Below are 11,585 nucleotides of genomic sequence, written 5' to 3' on the forward strand. Positions count from 1 at the left end.
GAACTTTCGTTCTTGGCCGCTTTTTTTCTCATGGATTTTTAAGTCCACTAAATACATCACGGATTGTCCCTTTACCGCGACACCCGACCTTTCTGTCATGGCTAGTTTTTGTATTTCAATTTTTTGTTTTGTTTTGTTTCATTCTTTTTTTTTTTTTTTTTTTTTTTGAAAGCCACCATTCATTGTTAGTAAACGTTCTACGCACATACTCCGGATGACCTTTCTTTTTCATACAATCCCCCATTTCCCGAAATTTCAGTTCAACGACACAACAAATCATATTGCCAAGGAGCATAATGAACAATTTGAATGGGCAAAGAGCCCTGTGTGTTGGACAAGAATAGACTACCACCCTACTTCTCTTCAACTAGTTGTAACTATTGGGGAATTCTATCGGAACATGGGTCACAGTTTATGTGTAGAGAAGAAAACCATTGGGTATGGAGCATCATGTTACCGGAGAACTATTTTTCCTTTTTCTTTTGAAAATTGGGTTTCCCATGTTCACACAAAGACAATCGATAATGTTAGACACTTTACTGAGTGGTTGAAATGAGTGCTGAATGGACCATTAGTTCTTACGAGCTCAGTTTTTTGGTCTTATATCCGTACGACAGAGAAATATTGAGATCTCAAAACGCCAACTGCTGATGATGACTAACACATCTCTCGTTCTCACTTCTCTATTTTCTTTTCCTTATCTCCATGCACATGCACGCAAACGCACTCGCCTGTTTTCATTCGTTATCCACTTGCAAATGCAACTGCGACTAAGTGGGACGCTATATGCTTTACAAAAACATTACGTGAGTGGGGGTCCATCAGCTAATGAACTGCGCTTAACATTGAACGGACAGTTGAGCCGGCGCTGATTTTCGCCGAAGAGCGTGAAGCTACAATGACCACTTTTTCGCAGATTTCGATTAAAACGAACCGTCTCCAGCTTGTTGTTAAATTGTGCGGTGTTGGCCGGATCTCTCGCAAACCATCGCTCTATTTTATTTTCTCTTTTTTTCTTTTTCTTACGAGATCTTCTATCGAAAATCTATTCTTTAGCTGCTTCGATCCGGCAGAATGCTTAACATCAAAGGGGTCGGCAAGTCCAAACAAGCACGGTTTTTATAATAAAAATGTTGCTGTGTCATCGTTGACGTTTCAATATTTAGCACATGAAATGTGAGTATTTCTCGTCGTGGGACATGGTTCTAGGAACGAATTGACTCAGATTTGATACGAAGAGATTACACTATCATTTTTTTTCTTCCGTGGAAAACATTTTTTTTTTTTTCGCTGTAATTGTACGTAATTTCACGTACGAATGATATTTGAAAGGACATTTTTATCGAAGCATTTCGACGCCATGAGTTTGCCTTGGCGACGACGACAGATCTCGAACCCATTGCAAAGATGAAAAAGAGTTTCAAAATCAGGGGAAATGATCACGAAATGAAACTGTTCAACGGTTCGCACGCATTAACGTAGACACCCACTGCAGAGTTTTACAAACCGAACGGAGGCAGCAATGAATGCGGGTCAAGCTTGTATCTGGATCGATTGAGGCGATGTTTTCAGTACGCAGCGATGACAAAAGAGTCAGTCTACCAATGATTCGTCTACGTCGACACACAACACAGTTTTGTGTACACTGCGGCAGCACACACCTACGCGTCTTCACGAGTGAATCCATTTTCCATAGGCTGGAACTTTTGTTTGAAACGTGCGCCTTTTGTTTGACATAGCGGTGAGAGACCTCGTGGGCCATATGTTATTGTGTCGGCAGGGTAGCCGGTCATTTGGCGGGGGTTGGACGAGCTAAAGTCTGCGGCGCCCGGCGTCGGCCAGTCGCGTCGCATCCCGTCTCATTTGATCCCATTTCTCTGTACCTTTTTGGCAACTGCTAGCTTATATTGGGATTTCAGACCAAACAGTCAATGTCCATGTTTAGTCTGAAGCCGATGTCAGTTAGTCTGCAACGCCATTCTAGGAAGGTGGTGTCGTTCAGCGGCCACGCACTCGCCACGATTTTTAGCAACTCGCAGCGAAAACATTTTCCGTTATTTATTTATTTGTTTCACATCATCAAATCTTAGCCAACTCAATAGGTGAGTGCCAAAGCGGATGGAGAAGGGCATCGGCAACGCATCAGCACCGATCGTCTGTCAGCCATCTTCGATTCACGTTAGACACATCTGTTAGCGCATCAAAAACATATATATATTTTTTTTTTTTGCGTCCGATATAGAACGGATAAAAATGTATGTTCATCAAACTGACCACGTTTAAGCAATACACGTTGATTTCTTGGCTATGAGTAATGGCTTGGGGGTTAATGGCTAAACATGCAGACTGATGACTGTATAAGTGACTGATGGCCCGGTTAGTAGCGCAATAAGCAGCAGTTTTGAAATGAGAATCACTGGCCTTGCAGCGCTGTTCTTTTTTTTTTTTTTTTTCAGCTTGGCTTATTTGCCATCGGTTACCAGACGTTGATTGTTAAGTGGCTAATTGATGGTGAAATAACATCTGACCTGTCGCCCACTAGACGCGTAACCCAACGCCCTCTTACGTCACCCGGAGAGACGTCTCAGTGATACACCTGAGCTTATTCGCGGTCTCGTATTCGCTTTCGAAATATCAAAACGATTTTTTAAAAAGTAGTTATACAGCTCATTTCTATATGCTCACGATTAACGGAGTTGATCTGAACTTTCAAAAAGGGCTCTGAAATCGAATACAGTGGTGGCGTTGGCTAGTCTGGATTTCTCTACGAGTATAAGCCGACGCTTGCATTTGGAAGACCAGCGCCTGCAGGGCTGGTGATATGAGCAAGCTCAGACTCTGTTGGGTAATACGCAAGGGCAATTGAGAATCATATATCAAGCTAGCGACGCATTCTCTATACCCCCCCCCCCCGTCGATATACATATGCTCTCCAGTCTGTTGGCAGGGCAAAGCGAAGAAGAAGAAGAAGAAATGCGGCAGTCGAAGCTTACCGAGCCGACGGTGTTGAATACAAGGGCGGAATCAAATATCGCTTAGCGATAAATCATTTGCTTTCAATTATACTGTCGGATGTATCAGCTATTTAAGGTAAACAAGTGGTCCGTTATGCACACGGCACTTCTGGTCAATATCACGCTATGCTGGTAAATAGTATCGTTTTTTTTTTCTCCCTCTTCTTTTCGTGAGGGGGATGGGGGCTACTCTTCCGTGACAAATCGGTCGTAAACATTTGCTTGAAAACCAAGGTTACGCAAGTAGTCTGAAATTTTGGGAAGGAAAATAAAAAGATGGACTGGTTCATAAGCCAGACGTATAACAAACAACGGCTACAAGACTGTTTGTCTGAACTCTAAAGCGTTGCAAATACGAAGCTATAAAAATCGAAACGCAACCTTTCCCGTTTTTTTTTTTGCTCAAATAATTCTTTTTCCAGACTAATCCAGACTAAGACTTGGAGCTAATCAAATTTAAAAATTCCTTTGATTTTTTGCTGGAAGGTATCAGTAAAAAAAAAAAAAACAAAAAAACAAACGGATTTGCCATGAACCATATGCTGATTGAATTTGCATCAGAAAAAGTCTTTTGTGTAAAATTTAATTTAAAAGGACTACGGCACGATCATGTAAGTTCTTATGGCTATTCATCATTTCCCTCGCATTCTCACAGACAATTCCCATAAAGTTTTATTGGATAACTTGACACTAGACTTTATCTCTCACGCGTAAGAATACATAAGAGATGGTGGTCATAAATTTGTAACGCTGCGACTTTTTGCGTTTGTGTGAAATCGGGAAAACGGAAAGAAATATTCACTTTGGCCGCCAGTGGCGCTGCAGACTTATCGTTTTCTCGTTGCATGAGTGACAAACGTTCTGGGGAGGTTTTCTCGGCCATAATATAAAGTAAGCTTTACATGGAAAACAGTAACCGGACGAAACGTAAACATGGCGGTTTATCTTAGAGCTAAAAGGTATTCGTACCTTGTCAATCTTGGTTTCTCAAGGCAATTTTCTAATCAAAGTGAGCCGAGGATCGGAAAAGGACTGTTGGCGTTAAAGAAAATTTCAACCTATTCTGGGGCTGCTTTGGTTAGTGGCGCTTTATTATGGATAGCGTACGAAGAACATCGTCGGATGTCATCGGTTCACGCCTTGACGTCAGCCACAGCCAAAATTAGATCTAAGGTAATATAAACAGCAGCAAAATGTCTAAAGATTAACTGAGATCAAGCTATTTCCTACATAGGTCTATATTTCTTCATATTGTCAAGAAAAATTTGGTTGATCAATTGCTTTGACAGCTGTTGTAATACTAATTAGTTGGTTTAGAAACGAATTGTTGTAGGGTGTTGAAAAGTTAGTGATGAAAATTGCCATTAAGTTTAATTTTAGGCCACCAAGTTAAATGAAATTTGCTCATACATTTCCTCTAGGTTAGCTTCTCGTAACTCCCAGTATGCAAAATAGACTGGAAGACAATCTGCCTCACTAATGCTGAATGTGAATAGGTAGATTCATCATCATTTATTGTCAGTCAGCTCAACATGGCAATGAGACATTAATCGTAGTTCATCTGTGTTCCCATTAAAATGAAAGATTTCAGGTTATTTGCTAATTCTGTTACTGTTACAGGGTACTATATAGCTAGCAAAATATTCATCCAAGTTTGCTTTCATTAATGTGATTAACTCAACAGCTCTTCATCATGTTGACTTGCATACCCAAATCATTTCATCTAAATAATGATCTGCAACAAATATTACAGCAAAACAACTTGTGTCAAAATTTCAGTAGGCAACACAACATGATTATGAGCTAAAATGTGAAAGCAAAAGTTGGTTCTGAATAGTCCCTCAAAAGTTAATTACCTACAAAAAGGCAAGACTGCAGAGCAATATATGATGGTGCATATCCAAGTGTTTATGTTGTAAATCTAAGGCGGATAGTAATAAAAAACGGCAAATGATAAAAGCATGTTTTAGAATCAACTAGGTCGTCGTTGCCCATAATTGAATCATAAAATTCCGAGATAAAAACAACGGTAGTCCAATTAACATCGAATTGTACCTAAAGACGTTAGAAGCGAGTAGTGCTAAGTTAGATTCGAATTTTCTTTTTCGGTTCTCGTTTTCATTCTACATCTTTTAAATAGTAGCGCTGCGGTGCAATGACGCAAGGGAGCAGCTCATCATTTGATTCAGGCTACACCGACAATAGCAGATTAGAGGTGGAAGAGGGCGGAAAAACAAAAAGAAGCGCTCAGAGGCTTCCAACTGCCACTGAACTTCGGACTCGTTCGCAAAACACGGGTCCAAGCAATGTCCTTTAATCGCGCATTTATACGGCTCACATTTTCCCACATCCCATTGTACCTTGCCTAGTCGACTTTGTTTTCTCTGTTTTTCTTTTTTCTCCGTTGATCACTATGCTCTGGGGGAAGGGTGTTTAGCCTACGCTCTTTTGTATCGAAGTCGAAGACTGACAACGGACGGGGTCTACCGTGGAACCAGGATTATAATTGTTCCACCGAAATTTTGTTGAAACTAACCAGGGGGTTCCCAATTACGGAGACTTTTTCAGCAGCATATAGATTCTCTATCTTTGCGAGAAAAAAAGAAAAAGACAAAGGAGGGATAAAAGACAGTTTTTGACAAACAATCGGAATGGATTAGAACTAGATTTATCTCTTTTCCGTACATATAACAAAAACGCTGTGCTTTGACCTGTACCTTCATTAACTGGGCAGCTGTCCTAACGTCCAGAAAAAAGACAAGAAAAAGGCTTTAGCGTATTCACAGGTATCGGCAAAAAAAAAAACAAGATGCACCTTTGAGGCAGGATTAAAAACCAAAATAACATAAAAAAAAAAAAGGAAACGAAATTTAACCAAAAATTAAATTAATAATAATGAGAAAAATAAAATAAAATAAGAAGATCATAGCAGATCGGTTGGACGTGGATCGGCCACTTTGGGGCTGTCAGGAGTTTTTCTTTTTCATGTTTCCCAGCGGCAAAATATCGATTGTTCGGTAACATTTCCTTGTTGCAAGTGGTTTGCCCTTATCAGGAATGTTTTGGCAATGCCATGTTCTTAGATTGGCTTATTGCTACAGAGCCGCCGAGAGAAAGAAACCCCACTTTAGAATCATATCCTCCCCGTAAATACCTTAGTGATATTCGTTGCAAGCGCATCCATGATCAACTCTCACAGATAAAGTTGATGAGGCATCTCTTCTCCCCGTTGGTGGGTGGGGTGAGAATGAGAGATTTGAGCTGTCACCAGTAGAAATGTTTGAAGGAATGTACTTTCTAAGTGCAGTGGACGCTTCCCACGTCTCTTGTATTCTTTACTTTCCTCCTTTTTTTTTTCTTTCTTTTTTTTGCTTTTTTTTTTCGAAGGGAGGAGGGAAAAAATTTAACAGATCAGTTTCGGTCTCAGCACAAACGAACGAACCGATCGGCACTTGGGCGCTGGGAGACATTCTTTCTCATTCCCGGCAATTCAGTTCAAATGAGTGGAGGATGGGATGTCATGCTTAAATGGTAGAGGGGGGGTTAGAAAAAAAAAAATCAGTGTATGAAAAGTGTACGTAAAATAAATATCTATAGTCCTTAGATCCTTTCTAGAATCGGAAAAATAGTAAAACACGGATTTGTCCTAAAGGTTTTGTTGGCATCATCCATAGAGACCCATAAGGCCTTCATATTCCGCTTTTTGGGAAAAGCAAGGCACCGTGGTTTGGAAAATTATGGTAGCTGGAATGTCGAAAAAAAAAAAAGAAAGGCTCAAAACAGAAAAGAAATGAAAATCGGGGAATGCATTTCGCCTTCTTTTTTTTTTTATTATTGGACAAGAAGAAGAAGGAAAAAAAAATTGGGGTTGTGGGAAACACAGGTAAGGAACTCGGTTATTTATCTCGATTTCCAACATCAAGTTGTAAGCCAGGCGAAAGAATGCAACTGTATAATATTGCAGGGCAAGTCGATTTCGATTTTTACAGCCGTTCCTAATAGAAAAGAAGAAAGCTTTAGTTGCTTGCGTCTCCCAGGCGAGCTGTTCCGACTTTGCAAAGATTGATTACATTTATTTACTCGATGAAATATTGAGGTGTGAAAGCTTTACGTCAAGGTCAGCATTGTCATATCTTTCATGCGTTCCTAATTTATAGCTAAGATACTCTTAAGAGCTTTACCCCTGCAAATGTGAAAGAAAAAGAATGACACGTAAACCTTATCGCTAGAAAAAGAAATTGCTGGGTTTTCATTCTCGAATCTTCTTTGCTCTTGCATCTTTTTCTTCAAATGTTATCGACTAGAAGCATCAGCGTTTACAGTTTTACGTGGAAATAAATGAAAATAACTGAAAAGAAACGTGCTGTAATAATTGACAGCTTGAATTTCTTGCTGAAATTTGACAATGTCATGAAAATGATTATCCATTTTCATGCACGTGTGGTCCGCTTTAAATTAGTAGTATCCCTGTATTTTTGAAATATTATGCATTTTAATACTAATTGTTTTCTCGGAAGTAGGATGCACTATTCTGCTCGGTTGAAATTGCAATGTATTGATTTAAATTTTGTTTTTTTCGCATATTTTGAGAAGCTATATTTTTCGGTTTCTTAGGCTAACCAATAAAACAATCGTTTTTATCGCACCTTACACAAGCTTGATAAAAATGATTCGTTTCTCAGTTTAAAAGTAAATTTATTGAGTCGATTAATGTTTTCTGACTGAATGCTTCAATGTTGCCAATGCAACGGGACTCGATTTTGATTGTTAAGATGAGCATTACGTACTATTTGTGAATTATGAAAGGCAAGTTTCAGCTTTAAGTAAACAAAATTTATATGGTCAAATTTATATGGTAAATACTTAATCAGAAATTTAGACAATTAACTGGAATTTGAAACTTGACAAAATTTTCATTAAACTTCACGGAAAAACTAAAAAAATTAAAATCTATCGTCTTTCATGGTTTGGATTAGAACGTTTACTTGAAGCATCGTTAAATAAGAAAAATGTAAAATTTTAATAATTCTTTTTATTTATTTTTTTTTTTTACTGAATTTTCAAAAGAGTTCTGTAAAACAAATATCTAATTTTGAATCACAGGATGATAAGAAAATCGGGAGCACTGCCAGTCTATCACAGCTGACTTCACGTGAACGTCGTTTCGTCCAATTTGCCTCCAACGAGTTCCGTGGACAACTGTATATGACTCCTCAAGATTTCCTAGTCAGTCCATTCTTTTCTCTGAAGCTGTATGGCGTGTCTAATGTTCTATTTTAACAGGAGTCGGTCATCGAAGGAGAGCCTCGACGTAAGAGCATTTTAAATATTTACAATTGCCATTACAAGTGAAACCTTAAGTTGATTATGTTCCCTCGTTCTTCCTATTTTTACTTACAGCTCGGCTGAAACGAAGAAATTTACAGGAGCAGCATTTGTTGGCTTTGCAGAAAACCACACCTCCGTTATCACAGGGAAACTTCCGAACCTTTAGAGACCTTGGAGAGCGAGGTGCGTCTGGCAAAACAATGTTGTAACTCTAAACAAAAGTTGAATTTCGCCTTATTTTTGCATTGATACACAGGCCTGATATCCTACACAGGTAAGCTTGAAACAGAAAATCGCATTCAAAAAATTTGAAAATTACTTCACGCGTCCTTTTCAAAATTCGCAGAGTATCTGTTTCTACTTTCGATATTGACAAGTAAGTTTATCTGTGGCATACCTCTTGTTAAAACAAAAATCTTTTTAACGTATTTTTAATTTCTCGTTGATTGAAATGTAGAACCCAAATCAGGCTTTCACATAGCCTTCAACATGTTCGATACAGATGGAAATGCACGAGTGGATAAACAAGAATTCATGGTGGTAAGCATCGTGGCCATACATTTCGTTCATTCTCATAATATTCTAAGCTATCTAGTAGCTATTTTCTTATTTGACACAGTGTTCAATCACTGTTATTCACTCGACACCGTTAGGTGAATTGCATGAAGCATTCCTACAAAGAAACTGGCATATTATTTTGCTCCCACCTTTTTCTTTGTTTTGATGACTTAAATGTTTTATTCCTTCATTGGTTTAAAAGTTATATTTCTACATTTTTTGTTTATGAAAGAAAAATGTAGCCGTATTTATTGAATTACTATATGAGTTTACCTCTCGTTGTAGGTAGTTCCTTGGTTCTGTCAAATATTTTGTTTCACATTTTTAGTTGTTGGGCATACTCTGTCAGAAGATTTTTAAAGAAGATAACCTTCGCGGCATCGACCAAGAACTTGTAAGTATAACGACCGAGTGCGCTTAATTTTAATTTTAAGTAGTTCAATATTATCCTCGCATGACAGTGCATGCTGTGTTATGTTTTTTTCTCCCACAATAACCTTGACTGCAAATTCAGTGAGTTGTGAAGTAGCTACCTTAACATATCTAATCAATTACAATAAGAATTAAAATTGCATGTCTGACCAAAAAGAATTCTGCATAGAATTGTAATTTGTATAACATAGCTATTTGTTTTTTCATTATTGCTGATTTTTAGTGAAGCTATGAAACACTTTCTAGTATTGGTACTTTAACACACTAATCGTAATTAAAATATAAAACTGCATACATATTTTATGCATATTTCTTACAGCATAAAGACGTCAATAGCCGATGAGCATTGACAGGAAGCGAGAAACGTCAGCAGACACCGTGTCTTTTGTTAAATTTAAGGCAACCGCCTATAACAGCGTACTATACTTGATGAATTTAACATTTGATATTGTTTTTTACGCTGTTACCAACGCTCAGTTGGAGCGAATTTTTAGCCATGCATACCGTGACAGACGTGGACTGGCCCTACCTGCAAGCGATCAAGAAGGCGAAATGGGACCGAACCCACAGGGACTGGCAGCCGAAGGAGATGGCTTGCTGAAACGCAATGATTTCGATACGACTTTATTGCTCCATCTTTTTGGCAAAGATGGAAACTTGAGTTTGAGTTTTGAAGACTTTTCTCGCTTCATGCAAAACTTACAGACGGAGGTTCTCGAGCTTGAGTTCCAGGAATTTTCAAAGGGTGACAAGCAGTTTTGTGTACTCATACATTATTAGAAGTTACCTACTAATGATTTGTTTTTTGGTGGGTTTACTAAAGGTTTGAACACCATTACTGAGCAGGATTTTGCTAAAATCCTACTCCGCTACACCCAGCTGGATACAGCCAGGTAAGGGCGTGCAGAATTCTATAGCTGACCAGACATCTTAGCGTGAAATTACTGTTGATGAGTAAGACCGACGAAGGCAACACATTGAGTTATTTTTATTTGTTTTTACATTTTTCGAGAAACCAAAGTCAAACCTGTTGCATTTCTTAAGAACGGGGCAGTAGGTTTATTGAAATTGGACGGACAGTACGAATACGTTACAGTAGCGTACTTAACCGGCGTATGAAAATTGCAGACCCACAGCATGCACTTGCAGTAAATGACATTCCAAATTTTGTAAATATCCCTTTCTACTTTTAGGTATGACGAATTTCTAGAACGCTTAATTCAAAGTGATCCAGAAGAAAAGGGAATTACATTTGCCGAATTTCATGACTTCTGTACATTTCTAAACAATTTGGATGATTTTGCTATTGCTATGAAAATGTACACACTTGCAGATCGCTCGGTTTCTGAAAGTAATGCCAGTTGTCAGAAAACATTCCATAACTTGCCTTATCTGATCTATTTGTTTTGGAATATTCGAACTATTGCCACTGTTAGGTGAATTTCAGCGGGCCGTCAAAATTTGTACTGGTGCCTCGTTAAGCCAGCATGTTGTTCGCATTGTTTTCCTCATATTCGACCAGGATGGAGACGGAAGGTTATCAGACCGCGAATTCATTGCTATCATGCGAGACCGCATTCACCGCGGATTGCAGGTAATAACAAAGTTCCATTACAGTTCACTGCAGTAATGTCAACTAGTTGTTGTCTCTTATTTGCAGTCACATTCCCGCAACGAAGGATGGGACGCTTTCAAACACTGCGTTAAGCAGGAAATTAAATCACTCAATTGATTCTAGGCATATAAGCCATGCTGCCTATTGTGCGATAGGAAACTTAAAATTTGAGACGTACAAGTTATTTATGGAGGTTTTAATCTTATGTGTGTAACGTTTCAATGTTTGCTGTGAATATGATTGCATGCGTTGAATTGACTAATGTTTTTTTTTCTTTCTTCTAGCTTTGTCTGGAACAAAATGCATCCTGACAATTGTTTAAGATGGGAAGCCTTTTACTCTTTAAATGTTAACCATTGTAGGAAATAGTTTTGCCGCTATCGCTTTGGATTCTCTTGCAACCATATTTGCTTCTATATTCACTCTCTTCGAGCCAGTCCAATTTATCAATGATCTCCCCTAATGTTACCGATTTTGATTGCTAATTGTCGGATTACCATCCAAACCGTGATGTGATGTACTATGGAAAGCAATAAAACAAGAGATCAAATTAGTGTTAGAAATAAACCAAAAAACTTGGAACATGTACCACCAGAAACTCAAAGCAATCGGAACTGGAGGAAGAGGAATGATAAAGA

General features: G+C 38.5%; 1 protein-coding gene across 3 annotated transcripts; it reads left to right on the plus strand.

The window, feature by feature from the left end:
* The first annotated feature begins 3,884 nt into the window (after nt 1-3,884).
* On the plus strand, nt 3,885-11,500 carry LOC130702307 (calcium uptake protein 3, mitochondrial-like). Of its 3 annotated transcripts, XR_009004290.2 has the most exons (14): nt 3,887-4,187; nt 8,118-8,240; nt 8,298-8,325; nt 8,415-8,525; nt 8,599-8,616; nt 8,689-8,718; nt 8,800-8,882; nt 9,229-9,294; nt 9,810-10,077; nt 10,156-10,225; nt 10,526-10,683; nt 10,769-10,926; nt 10,993-11,153; nt 11,232-11,500. XR_009004290.2 is itself a non-coding variant. In XM_057523976.2 (13 exons), the coding sequence occupies exons 1-13, from the start codon at nt 3,948-3,950 to the stop codon at nt 11,062-11,064; spliced, it is 1,425 nt and encodes a 474-aa protein (XP_057379959.1). In that variant the 5' UTR covers nt 3,887-3,947; the 3' UTR covers nt 11,065-11,500. The 3 variants fall into 3 exon arrangements, 2 of the variants coding, with proteins under 2 accessions (XP_057379961.1, XP_057379959.1); XM_057523976.2 differs by having other exon boundaries at nt 10,993-11,500; XM_057523978.2 differs by lacking the exon at nt 9,229-9,294 and having other exon boundaries at nt 3,885-4,187; nt 10,993-11,500.
* Nucleotides 11,501-11,585: the final 85 nt, after the last annotated feature.

Source organism: Daphnia carinata, chromosome 6 (genome assembly GCF_022539665.2).
Source record: "Daphnia carinata strain CSIRO-1 chromosome 6, CSIRO_AGI_Dcar_HiC_V3, whole genome shotgun sequence".
NCBI classification, from domain to species: domain Eukaryota; kingdom Metazoa; phylum Arthropoda; class Branchiopoda; order Diplostraca; family Daphniidae; genus Daphnia; species Daphnia carinata.